Source organism: Pyrus communis, chromosome 16 (assembly GCF_963583255.1).
Source record: "Pyrus communis chromosome 16, drPyrComm1.1, whole genome shotgun sequence".
NCBI lineage: Eukaryota > Viridiplantae > Streptophyta > Magnoliopsida > Rosales > Rosaceae > Pyrus > Pyrus communis.
In genome coordinates, this window is record NC_084818.1 from 5,170,402 (window position 1) to 5,184,505 (window position 14,104).

General features: G+C 34.7%; 1 protein-coding gene across 1 annotated transcript; it reads left to right on the forward strand.

Moving 5' to 3' along the window:
• The first annotated feature begins 9,699 nt into the window (after positions 1-9,699).
• LOC137720715 (jasmonate-induced oxygenase 2-like) lies at positions 9,700-12,709 on the forward strand. The gene is made up of 3 exons (XM_068459822.1): positions 9,700-10,322; positions 11,130-11,460; positions 12,150-12,709. The coding sequence occupies exons 1-3, from the start codon at positions 9,727-9,729 to the stop codon at positions 12,405-12,407; spliced, it is 1,185 nt and encodes a 394-aa protein (XP_068315923.1). The 5' UTR covers positions 9,700-9,726; the 3' UTR covers positions 12,408-12,709.
• The last annotated feature ends 1,395 nt before the right edge of the window (positions 12,710-14,104 follow it).

Consider the following 14,104-nt stretch of genomic DNA (forward strand, 5'->3'; position numbering starts at 1 on the left):
ATAGAAAAGGGGTCTGGGAATTACCGTTTCATAGCCGCTCCTGGTACTGAAATTCGTGTCTGTTTTTCAGGATACGTCGTGCCAACAAGATACTAACGATAAAGAGTCCTATGGAAATGATCATAATAACCATCTAAACAAAATCGGTGTTTCTACCATAAAACTAGTTGACAATATGAAAAGTAATTCAATCTCTTATAAGTTCTTGCATGATTTGATCCACTTACCGATGTGATACTTTTTCCTCATATTCTCACATCCTTACCACATCTATGTTTCACCTCGTCGTGCACGATCGGTGCATGCATGGCGCCAATTGCACGAAGTTAACAAATCTCACGTTAGGTTGATGTCAATTGTCATGCAGTGGCGAAGCTAGGAATTGTCGAGAAGAAGGGCAAAATTTAAAAGGTTTAAGGCCCCAATAAAATGCAGACATCTGTTCGAGTTCTAAGTGCAGGGTTGGCAAGAAGATTATGTGAACTACCTAGAATATTCGTAGGAGGATTTGCCCTAACCGAATCTTCGAAAGAGGATTTGGACTACCCGAAATATTCGAAGGAGAATTTGAATTACAATATTACTTAAAGGAGGATTTAAGCACCATTTCTTGTTGTATTGTGCTATTACATAACTGTATAATGAAGAAAGTTCTAAAAGATGTTAATTAGTGCTAGTAGAGCGGCGGACATGGCCTAGTGCTTAGGCGAGGGCTAGGAGAACTAGGCTAATTTAAATAAATTTAATACGTATAAATAAGTATTAATTTATTATAGCATATGATATCTAGAAATATTGATTATAAAACACATAATATATAAAAATATTGACAATTTTATTTGTTACTTTGTCGAATTTGATACAAGAGATCAAAATTCAAAACATTACGTGTTCTTAATACTTTATAAAATATTTTTGAGACTCGTATAGATTTATAGTGAATTTAAAGACAAATAATGTTGTCAATTTAAAAATTATCGGGGGGAAAATTAATTAGACAATAACTCAAAAACAAATATAAAAAAAAACACATGTAAATAGCAAGCTAGGTGGTGCAAATTGATTGGACAATAGTTAAAAAAAAAAAAAAAACAAATTGGGCCAATTGTCCAAGGGCACGTGGGGTGAAGAACTAGAGAGTCTCTCTTCTTCCTCCGTCGTATTCTTCGTTGGAACATGAACTCTATTCCAGAAACCAGAAACTACAAATCGCAGATTTCCCTTCCTCCTTTCTTTGGCATTGGTATTTTGAATAAGAAAAAGGGCACCCACACAGCCTGCGCTATGCAGAGGGACAGTACCGCCGCTCATGCGCTTGATTTCTGACGAGGGTAGGGGCGGCCGCCCCTTCTTGCGCTTCTGTAGCTTCGCCACGTTGCCATGCACATGTTGCCATGCATATACGTGGCATCATTTGTTTTTCCATGGCCTCCTTCTAACTTCTACTTGTAGCTTCGCCATGTGTGCCACGCACATGCATATACGTGGCGCCATTTGTTTTTCCATGGCCTCCTTCTAGCTTCTACTTCTACTCGCACGTACTCCTAGCTAGCTAGTAATTCATGCATTGCGTACGTTCACATACAGATAGGGATGGTTTGGTACATTACCGTACCAAATATCAGATAGGGGTGGTTTGGTACATTACCGTACCAAAACTTCTGTACCAATTACCGTACCAAATTTTTGGTACGGCAACATCTATTAACATTACCGTACAAACTTTTGGTATACCGAATATCGGTATACCAAATAGTTTGGTTGGTATGGTATGCCAATGGTAATTGCCACTTTGTTTTGCGCCACTTAATTTGCCCAAAATCTAATATTTTTTAATTAATGTAGAAGTGTGAAAATTATAGAAAAAATATATAAACGCTCGTAATTACAAGCTTTACAACTTTCGTAAATAGCTTAACTTTGAAATTCTTGATTATAATCATATAAATCATAGATCAAAATTTAACCGTTGATTGTTGTTTACATTTATGCTTCATTTTTCTCATCAAACTTTTTTTTTTTCGGATTTTCTTTTTTGAAAACATGATCTATTAGAGGATGTAAGAAGATGAACAGTTTGGATCGTTGATATTATATTCAGAGTTTTACGGTTAGTGAAAATATTGCTTGATGTTTATAAAGTTTCTACAAACTATATGACATCGACTCATATTTCAGTTAACCGTAAATATCGAAACGTGATATCAAATATCTGAATATCAAAGATCTGAACTGTTCATCTTCTTACATCCACCAGATGATCATGTTTTCAAAAATGAAAATTTTAAAAATGAAATTTAGTAAGCAAAATAAAGCGTAAATGACAATCAACGGTTAAATATAAATTTAAGGTTTATGGATTATAGCGTTGGATTTTAAAGTTGACCTCTTCATAAAAGTTGTAAAGCTTGTCGCTATGAGTGATTGTATATTTTTTTTTACATTTTTTACACTTGTACAATAATTTTTATTATTTTTGCCCTTAAATAATTATATGAATAAATACATAATATAATAATAATAATATTGGTAGATATGGTATACCACCGGTACTGGTTTTGGATACCAGTACTGTACAGCAATAGTATGGTACGATACAAATACCGAACCATTACCAATTGATACAAATTTTTTGGTAATAATTTGGTATGATATGGTTGGTAGGACAGTTGGTACGGTAATTTGGCAAAAATTTTCACCCCTACATACATATACGGTAGTTCTCCTAACAACAAGGCATTAAAGCTTTAAATAACTGTTAAGTGTTTTAAGATAATGAATTTCCATTTTCCTCTAATTTCTTTTATTAATTTTTATTTTATTTATCACAAATAGCGATACTATTCCAAACCAAACTTAAAAAAGTGAGAGAGTTTGAATATGAGGTGCAGTGCGACGAACATCGTATATGTCCATAATAGCAATCTAGCCACCACTTGAAATCTTACATTGTTAGATTTAAGAGAGTTTTAATGAAACACTCCTGGTACTTTTCGCTTTTAACGTTAAGGACATTTTTAATCTAAAAAATCACTCATGGTACTATTCACTTACACATTTATTTTGTCATTTTAGTTAAAAACTAAAGTTTTCAAACAATTTTCGTTAATTTTCCTTAGATTTAAACATCATGCATGATACACTATATATTTCAAATAATCAATACATGCGGACACGTAAAACAAATCAAGAAAAACTCGTTTAGTTTTACTTTTACGTATCTGCAGATTGATGCCATAAAGTATACAAAAATAAAGGTAAATATATATAATCACACACGTACCGAATTTAAAACTTCCTTGTTATCAAAAGATTTCAAAACCTATCGAAAATCATTTAGAGATTCTAATCAAATAAAAATAGTAAAAAAATCTTACAGATTAATGGGCTGAAAACCCTTCAATGTTACTTTTCTGCTGGTAAGCCTGTTACATGTCTGTCTTGCAGGTCTCCACAAGAAACACATGACAGACTGATAGTATGTGTAACCCATTTCAACTCAAAAAAGTATTATATAACACATACTTTATCTTTCTTTTTATTTTATTTCATTAATAAAATAGGGTGCTGGGGATGGGAGGATGATTTTCCAAATATAATGGTCCTCACTCCTACAAAAGAGAGAAAGTAACTTTGCACACGACGATTACAGAACAGCTAATCTCCAGTAATTCTTCTCCGCTAGCTAGGTTTAGAGGGAAAAACAGGTTCACATAATAATTCCAGCTCGCTCCTTAATTAGAAAACTGTGTGAGCATAACAGTACCATGTATACACGTACATGTGACACATGACCTTCACACATGTTAGTTGCTAATTAATTTGACAGAAAATGGGATCCTCACCGGATCTTTTTCCTAGGGATCCTAAAATCTTGTCCATTCATCGTATATCGTATGGTCAGTTTTTATTAGATATTATTTATATTTGAATTTTAAATTTTAAAATTTAAATGATTCCTGACCATATGATGTATGATAAATGGATAAAATTACGAGATCCCTCGGGTTCCCGGATCCTGTTCCCAAAAAATGTATGGCCCGCGTATGGTCTTAGGCACTTTCCCGTATAGTTAATTATAAAATTAAAAATTTATTTCTCAGTCATGTCTGAATTTTTTAAATAATAATTATAAGAAAAATCATTACTCGTATAAATATTTATTTACTATTAGATCTTTTCTTTTTAATTATGTTTTGATATCTACAATATGTTAGCTGTTCATTTCATAAGTTGCTTCATAAAAAATAAAAAAATAAAATAAAAATGATTGTAGGTTGAGCTTGTTCGCTTGTTCTGTTTCTTGAAGTCAATTTCTCGAACTATCTTATTACATGCCGAAGCAGCCGAACGAAGAATTTTTAATATCTCAACTTTAAACTTCGGTACAAGGGAGATGATATTGAATCATAAAAAAATGGTTATTACGTTTAATTAATAGAGACATAAGCTTATAACTCATAAAAGAAGAATAAAAAAAAGAAAAAGCAAACAAACAGTGGGGTCAAAAACTTAACCACTTGGAAAGAAAACAACAAAGAATAAGGATAAGAATCATAAGATGAGAGGCATAGAACCCAATCCCTCTTAAACAAAGTTTAACTAATGAGTAATGTTAGGTAGACTAAATTTGAAAACTAATTAAATTACATGTAAAAAAAATAAACACATTAATCAACACTTAAATAATAATTCAATCATTAACTTCCATGTCATTTAGTTTACAAAATTTTGTGTACAAATTTAGTCTCTTTAGCATTAACCTTAACTAATAGCTAAGATCTGCAAAACAACAAAAAACAAACAATTATAAAAATAAAAACTACACATAAAAAAAAAAATAATAATGAGACAAACTTGTAAATTGAGGCCATTACTATTAACATGAGGATTTATCGGATCTAGAGTACTTAAAGTCACAAGCTTCTTTAAACTAATCCAGTTACTAAAGTTATTTGCGTACTTCTTTAATTTGAAGTATATACTTGCTTGTTGGCAACTTGACAATTCACTTTAAAACAGAAGGGGCATGCAAGATGATCAACTAGGGCATTGAGCAACCCCAGCTTCTTTAAAAAAATAATAAAAGAAATATAAAATAAACGTTTTCTACTTGTATTTATCTGATTTTATTTTAGAAGTGTTTGATTTTTGCGTCTTTAAGCCCGAAAAGAGAAACTAGATGATCATCGGAAGAAGTTGGAAATGTAGGGCCTCATACCGGAAAGAGAAACTAAATAAATCACATTACTGACAAGTAGCATTGAAGTAATAATAATAAGCGAGGACAAAACCAAGAAACATGTTGATTTGTCCTTATTGTACGAATATAATGCTAAAAATTTGAAAGAAGTTTGGACTGTTATTATACAATAACAATTTATGAAAAATTTTGAAATTTGGAAACTGTATATGTTTTTTTATTTTCATAAATTTCTCTTTATGCATGTGTGTGTGAACTATGAACATACGTAAGAGGTGTGTATGACCAACAATCGTCTGTAAAATATGTTGGAAGTATGAAGATATACATGTGATGCGTAACACAATAAAATGATTGATCATGCCAAAAGGGGAACTTTAAGAAGAAAGTGCATAATATATCGTATAAATAATTTTTTGATTATTTGGCAGTTGAATTATCTCTATCAATCCAAATTGAATAAATGAAGAATCTTGCCCTATTTTTCTGTTTTTAACTTTTTAGTAAGATGATCAGTTTTTAATTTGAAGTTTGAACAATCTCTTTCCTAATGATTGACGAACACTTTATACTGTGACAGGCATATGGACATATTCTCTGATCATTTGAAGCAGTTAACTGCTGGCTAGATTCATTAATAAATTAAATCATCCTGATTATTAGGCTTAACATGCTCAGTCCCATGGTTTTCAACATCCAAATCTATGTGCTAGCTTAACCTCCTTGAACACTAAAATAATAGTGATTATTTGGGGTGGTGGATTTGAGGCGGATATAAAGTTTTGACCCTATTAATTTCCATTAGGGGTGAAAATATAGGGCAACGAGTTAAACTAAGAGCTAATTTATCATGAATTGTAAGTTTTATTGGAGAAAATGATAGCAATTTTACAGTAATACGTATGAAAAAAATATGATGAATAAAGTCCAAAAGTACTTATGTTCAAAATATTAAAGCAAATTCTATACGCTACAAGAAAATAAGTGAAAGAGTGACGTCAATCATAACTCAAAGTCTTCACCGACAATCTAATTTGTAATGTTTTTACGATTCAAGTAAAAAAAAAAAGGAAGATAAAAGTATGCATGATGCTAATTAGGTATAGTTCTAATATCATGTCAGCATCATCCATTTCATAGTCCTTATTGAGACAATACAAGACATGGCGCTGCTGGAAAAGAAAGCAAGAAAAGACAAGTGGTTGTGTGTAAATCAAGTCGCTCACGGCGCCGAAATGGCCGGGACCAATTCCTTGTAATATATACCCCACGAGTTTTGAGTGCTCGAAAGGCTATACAGAAGTGATGCAGGCATGACTCCTTCCAAGCTTTTACGCGGAGCTGTTTCTTCCATGTCGGCTTGTCAAGTTCAGGAAACACAGACCTCATAACCATTAACATAAATGTTGAGGCGATCACAATAAATCACATCATGTCATCGCAAATTTGAGTTTAGCTAAATGAGTTTGAACTTAGAGCCACTGTACTCTTTCTTAAGTTTAACTTCCTCATGTGATTAAAATAAAAATTAGCTAGTGCAGAATTTATTTTATTTTATTTTTTATTTTTAAAAAAAAAACCACATCAAATGAATGAATCACACATTCTAATATGATCAATGTTCTATAGGAAGTGAAGTGACAAAAATATCTTTCCACATGAAAGGTGCGTGCCATACTTTAATGGAAAAATGGATGGAAAGTAATATAGGTAGTAGATTCCAACAGTGCAGAGAATTTATGTATAAAAATTAAAAATTGAAAATTCAGGTAGTGTTTGTCACATCCTGACCCGGGACGGATCACTTCCCGGGCCCGCTCCATCATCATAGCACGATATTGTCCGCTTTGGGCTTACCATTCCCTCACGGTTTTGTTTTTGGGAATTCACGAGCAACTTCCCAGTGGGTCACCCATCATGGGATTGCTCTAGCCTCCTTCTCGCTTAACTTCGGAGTTCCAACAGAACTCGAAGCCAGTAAGCTCCCAAAAGGCCTCGTGCTAGGTAGGGATGAGAATATACATTTAAGGATCACTCCTCTGGGCGATGTGGGATGTCACAATCCACCCCTCTTAGGGGCCCGACGTCTTTGTCGGCACACACGCGGCCAGGGTTAGGCTCTGATACCAAATTGTCACATCTCGGCCCGGGGCGAATCACTTCCCGGGCCCACTTCATCACCATAGCACGATATTGTCCGCTTTGGGCTTAACATTCCCTCACGGTTTTGTTTTTGGGAACTCACGAGCAACTTCCCAGTGGGTCACCCATCATGGGATTGCTCTAGCCCCCTTCTCGCTTAACTTCGGAGTTTCCGTGGAACCCGAAGCCAGTGAGCTCCCAAAAGGCCTCGTGCTAGGTAGGGATGGGAATATACATATAAGGATCACTCCCTTGGGCGATGTGGGATGTCACAGTCCACCCCCCTTAGGGGCTCGACGTCCTCGTCGGTACACCACGGCCAGGGTTAGGCTCTGATACCAAATTGTCACATCCCGGCCCGGGGCGGATTACTTCTCGGGCTCGCTCCACCACCGTAGCACGATATTGTCCGCTTTGGGCCCCGATCACGCCCTCACGGTTTTGTTTCTGGGAACTCACACGAGAACTTCCCAGTGGGTCACCCATCATGGGAGTGCTCTCACACGCTACTCGCTTAACTTCAGAGTTCCAACGGAACCCGAAGCCAGTGAGCTCCCAAAAGGCCTCGTACTAAGTAGGGATGAGAATATACATATAAGGATCACTCCCCTGGACGATGTGGGATGTCACAATGTTGACGCACCTGCTTATAAATTCATATGGTATTTGTCCAAATTCCCTTCTTATTAAAAGAACCCTAGCCTGTGTCGACCTCTTCTTGATGTTCCAACAAAAAAGGTAAAAAGAATCACTTCTAGATGCTCATGCTTTACAAATTTATCTGATAAAAAAAAGAAAATTAAATAACAACAGAAAATAAGTAAATAAAAATATTTTAATAAAATTAAAAAAAAATCTCTCAATTTTTTTCCCCAGTTTTGTTTTGCTGGAAATGGATCATCTCCGGATCATTTCCTCCTAATCTAACAAGTCCGGAGATCTCGGCAATTGAAATTTGATCCAACGGTTACAAATAGGGGCCCATTTTAAAATTTATAACTTTAGCCGTTTGATCAAATTTCAATGACTCAGATCTCCGAATTTCGTAGATTATAACTAACCACTATTCTTAGTCTCTTTTCATCCGGCCGCCATAACTGTCATTCTTTTCTAGTGTGTACACGGTTTACTATATAATCTGAAATCTTGTTCCTTCATTAGTCAAAACCTTAGGCAAACAAGAAATATTTTTTTTAAGACAAAGAATAGTTTACCCCAATATTTATTTAAGGATAATGCTTGGAGGATTATAAATTTAAATCAAATTTGCAAACTAAATTATGTGTCACCAATAGAAAATAAGCACGTTAATCAACGCTTAATTAATAATTCAATCATCAACAACCATTGGTTTGCAAATTTGGTTTCTCTAGCATTATTCTTTATTTAATTTGCAAGTGACCTTTTATCGTGGAAAGAAGTTGAGCTTTTGTATGACGGCTTGGGTTCAAATCTCATTGACGACTAATCTAACATCTAATCTAACAAATCTACCATTTGACATATAAAAAAAAGTTTATTTAAATTATAGAAAGAGAATTTCAAATTTGAGTACAGAACAAAAAACATATTAACTAACTTAGAAGCTTACGCCACTTAGTACTACAGTCTTGTGGTATTCATTTTCGTTTGTAAGTGAGAGGTCTTAGGTTCAATTATAGCCAAAAGCAATTTTGAACCACATTAGTACTAACTCATTGTGAGGCTAAACTCACTCTCTCCCTCTTAATATAGATAATATCGTTTGTAAAAATTAAAAAAAAAAAAAAAAAAAACTTAGTTAAGCTCAATTCTGCACCTAAAGTACCCTTGTATCTGATTGAAACTTGTTAAAAAAGTTTGTATATATATTTCACTGGGTAATACTAGGAAAACTAAATTTGGAGACTAAGTTTGGAAAACTAAAAGACATGAAAGTTGATGATTGATTTATTACTTAAACATTGATAAACATACTTATTCCTATTAATGGCACATCATTTAGTTTACAAATTGAATTTTTAAATTTAATCTCTCTAGCATTATTCATATTTCACGTCTCTCTTTCACGTCCATTTCATTCCCCACCACTATAGTTACATACCCCACGTTTAATTACTGTTCCTCTGCGTTCTCATCCACGCCCCATGATCCTCTCTCTCCCACACTTAAAACTGAGAAAAAAATTGGTTAGAGGATTCTCTCCTCTCTTAATCTTTCTTTTTCTATCTCCTTCTATTTGAACGGTTACAATTTAGCAACGTCAATATCTTATATAATTTGTTTTATAGAGATAATAAGACAAAAACTAATATATGAGAGAAGAGGAGGAAAGGGGATGGATATAAGAAGGAAGATAATCCTAGTCCAAAAAATCGTTGTTCTTTTTAAAGTTGGTTGTCATGATGTCATCCCGCTCTATATATACACAATTGTTGTCTATATATACATACAAACTACAAAGCATCGAAAACTTGAACTCCAAAGCTACTAAAAACACCATGAGTTGCCCACAGGATTGGCCAGAGCCAATAGTCCGAGTACAATCCTTATCCAACAGTCCCGTAGTCCCAGATCGATACATCAAACCCCCACCTGATAGACCCACCTATATCTCATCATCCGATTTTTCTAATCATGCCAACATCCCAGTTATTGACTTACAAGGCTTATCCGGCGAAGACGATCGCCCGCGTGCCGCCACGCTTAGCCAAATCTCGGAGGCGTGCCGTGAGTGGGGATTCTTCCAAGTGGTGAACCACGGCGTTAGCCCGGGACTGATGGACAAAACCCAAGAGGTTTGGCGGGAATTCTTCCACTTGCCGATGGAGTTGAAGCAGGCGTATGCCAACTCACCAAAGACTTATGAAGGGTATGGGAGTAGGCTTGGAATTGAGAGAGGCGCCATTCTTGACTGGAGCGATTACTATTTCCTTCACTATCTTCCGTCGTGCTTAAAGGACTACAACAAGTGGCCTGCCCTCCCTGATTATGGAAGGTAGGTTTCTAATTATAGGTTTCTAATTATAGGTTTCTAATTATTCATACTTAAATAATTAGTGTGTGGTTCTCTTTTCCGTTACGTATGGATGGATGGAAATATTCGTATTTAAATATTACAACTTGTTATAGTAAAAATATCACTATATTAAGAACTAGTTGATATGTTTTGTGTCACATCCGGGCTCGACTCCGCTGAAACACGATATTGTCCGCTTTGGCTCCGGCCACGCCTTCACGGTTTTGTTTCTAGGAACTCACGCGAGCAGAACTTTCCAGTGGATCACCCATCCTGGGAATGCTTTGGCCCCTTCTCGCTTAACGTCGGAGTTCCTACGGAACCCAAGTCAATGAGTTCCCAAAAGGCCTTGTGCTAGATAGAAATGAAAAATATACATATAAGGCTTATAGGATCCTCACCCCTAGATGATGTGGGATCTTACATTTTGTCTTCCCGATTTTCTGTATGTTCTTCATAATCATAAATCATCCCTAATAATTATTTGTATTGCATGCTCGGGAAAACCAAAAAACCATATGTATAGTAAGTGATATGTGCATACTGGGGAAATAAAATTCGTCTACAGTACAAGCGAGTTGTACTTAACTTTTTAATAGTTAGTTTCACGTTAAACTTGTCTGTTGGATTTGTAACAATATTTACGATTTATCTTTTAAGTCGAAATGTCAGAATTTGAATTCCTTGAGATGAATTTTTATATTTTTTTTTCCTTATTGTGGAAATTTAAGTTGTGTATCCTTTTTTTTTCACGATAATTGAGTTGTGTATTTGCATGGTTAATAGGGAAGTAATAGATGAGTATGGAAAGGAGGTAGTGAAGCTTGGTGGGAGGATATTGAAGGCTTTGTCACTAAACCTTGGATTAGGAGAAGACTTTCTCCAAAATGCATTTGGTGGCCAAGACATTGGGGCATGTCTAAGGACTAACTTTTATCCAAAGTGCCCCCAGCCTGACCTGACCCTTGGCCTGTCGTCGCACTCGGACCCCGGCGGAATGACCATTTTGCTCGCCGACCAACAAGTCCCAGGTCTACAAGTCCGGAAAGATGGGGCTTGGATCACTGTGAAACCATCTCCACACGCTTTTATTGTCAATATTGGGGATCAAATTCAGGTGATTTTTCTACTACTTTTTTTTTGTTGGTTTTATTCGTTTATTATATTTATTTTGTCCTCTAGATTAAGCTCATATAAAAATTATAATATTGAAAATTTTATACACTAGTGTTATGGTTTAGCTATATTTTGATCTTTCGATTCTCGTAGTAACAATTCGATATCTTATTATCGGCTGACTCATTATATTATTTCGCATACATCATCCATTCCAATATTGTTATATTAAGTATTAAATAAAAAAAATGTATGGTTTACCAATATGCATGAATCACAAGCACATGGAGGGGTCAACTTGTGATGGGCTGCTCCTCCTCTTCCTTACCAAGTCATACAATTTGGGTCAAAACGTGCCTCTTTTAATCACTCCATGTGATGGACTCATATTTCCATGCCTGCTTAAAAACAGCAAGGTGCATGAACAAGTTGTGCCAAGTGATGATTGTTTGGAACTTAAACGACATGCATTATCAATATATTTTTCTTTTCAAAAAATGAATTGAAGAAAAATTATTCAAGAATTGAAGAAAAATGAATTGCTATGTTTATACATGCAATTGTTATAGAATATTGTTTAAAAGGATACTATCGACAAATAATCACTCATTTTGTTCCTATCAATATTCTAATTTTTATAAATTGAACTATTTCTCATATGGTATTGTCCAAATCTTTGTTTTGAATTAGGTCTTAAGTAATGCAACGTACAAGAGTGTAGAGCACAGGGTCATCGTAAACCCAGCTAAAGAGAGACTCTCGTTGGCCTTCTTCTACAATCCGAAGAGCGACATACCCATTCAACCGGCGAAGGAGCTTGTAACGCCGGACAAGCCTGCACAATATTCTCCTATGACGTTCAATGAATACAGGCTTTACATAAGATTGAATGGCCCTCGAGGAAAATCTCAAGTCGAATCCTTAAAGTCTCCGCGAAATACATCGTGACATTAATTAATTTTCTTCACTACAAAAATTACATGAATGTATGTAACGAAATCTTTTTATTGCTTCCTTTGAGCTAATTGTACATCTTGTAATCATGAAAGGATGATAATATGATCAAAGTATAGTGAAAAAATTGATTAATTAAAGAAAATGATTGGAGCTAGCCAGAAATCATTGTATCAATATTGCTGAATCTTTATGGGTCTACAAGGATTCATATTGCATCCAATGACAATTGACAAGGCTAATTTGTCTTACTTTGGGGCAACAATAAAATACTTCGACACACATGATATATTTATATTCATGAGTCATGTCTGCTATCTGTTGGTGGGGGGATTCATAGTTTTTTCCCCTTTCTGTTGAGAATGTCCCATATTAATAGGAGGAAAGACCTGTACGAGCTTATAGGTAAGTTGAGTTAATCCATATATTATTAATTAGTTTTATGGTAAAGTAGGTTGTCTCATGTGTAAAGCTTAATGGCCACACACGCGCTCCACATCACCCCGTTTGTATTGTCCACGTGTTTGGTTTGAAAATTCGTCATACGTGAGGAGGCGTGTTAAGAATGTCCCACATTGAGGGAATGAGAGACCTTGCTTGAGTTTATAAATAAGTCGAGTTAGTCCTCATATTGCTAAATGGTTTTATGATGGATCCTCAACTTTTTTTGGTTTCTTTAATTACTTGATAAAAGAGAGAGGCAAAAATTATGAGAATTGCTAAGGAGACTCGCTCAAAAGTGGGACTCTCTATAGAGTCTCTATCACCTCATATTTTTACCACAATATTTTATAATGTTGGTACGAAAATTAACGTTAAACTGCAAAGCTATAAAAATAAAACATTAGTATTTGGAAAGGCATCATAATATGTATTAGAAACTACATAATTTCAATTGATCATGCGCGTAATATAGTGCCATCAGCCATCGATTGTCTTTGACTCATTGATTAAATGTACGATTTTTTACTAGCTCCTCCGCTCCTCCATCTCGTACATTAATCGTCATTGCAAAGGAGCAAAATACATTATTTAGCATGCAAAAAGAATTATAGTTGTCATTTGAACTAACAAAAGCAGTAGTTCAGATCAAATATCAGGTTTTGTATCCGATTTTTAATGACCCAGCTCTTGTCTTACTGAACTTTAAATCCCACTAAACAAAAATATCATAATTATAGAAAATACGTGTTCATTGTTTAATTAATTCTGATATTTGTAGAATAATACTTGAATCCCCGCATATCTCGCATCTTGCAAATAATGTATCTTCACCATAAAAGTTTTAATAATTCGAGCCATTTCATTTCTTTCTTATCTTCATTTGAAGATCAACTCTACAAAAGAACCATTCGAACGGACAAAGATCGTTTATGTATCAAATGTATCAAACAAATTGACAGAGTGAGTACAAATAATATATTCATAATGAATCGTATTTCACACTTGAATGATTAACCAGCCTCCGATTCGAATTAATTTTTTTTAGGAATGATCTTCATTTGAAGATTAATATATTAAATGATATGGATTATGAAATTTTGCACGATTTTTTTTTTGTCAAAGTCAAACATAAACTTTATTAATAGATGAAGATGTTATATGAGACAACTATATAAACAAGTTGTAATTAGGCCAAAACGACCAATAAGCCTAAACAAGAGTCATCAAACTTGGTCTATTGACACAAG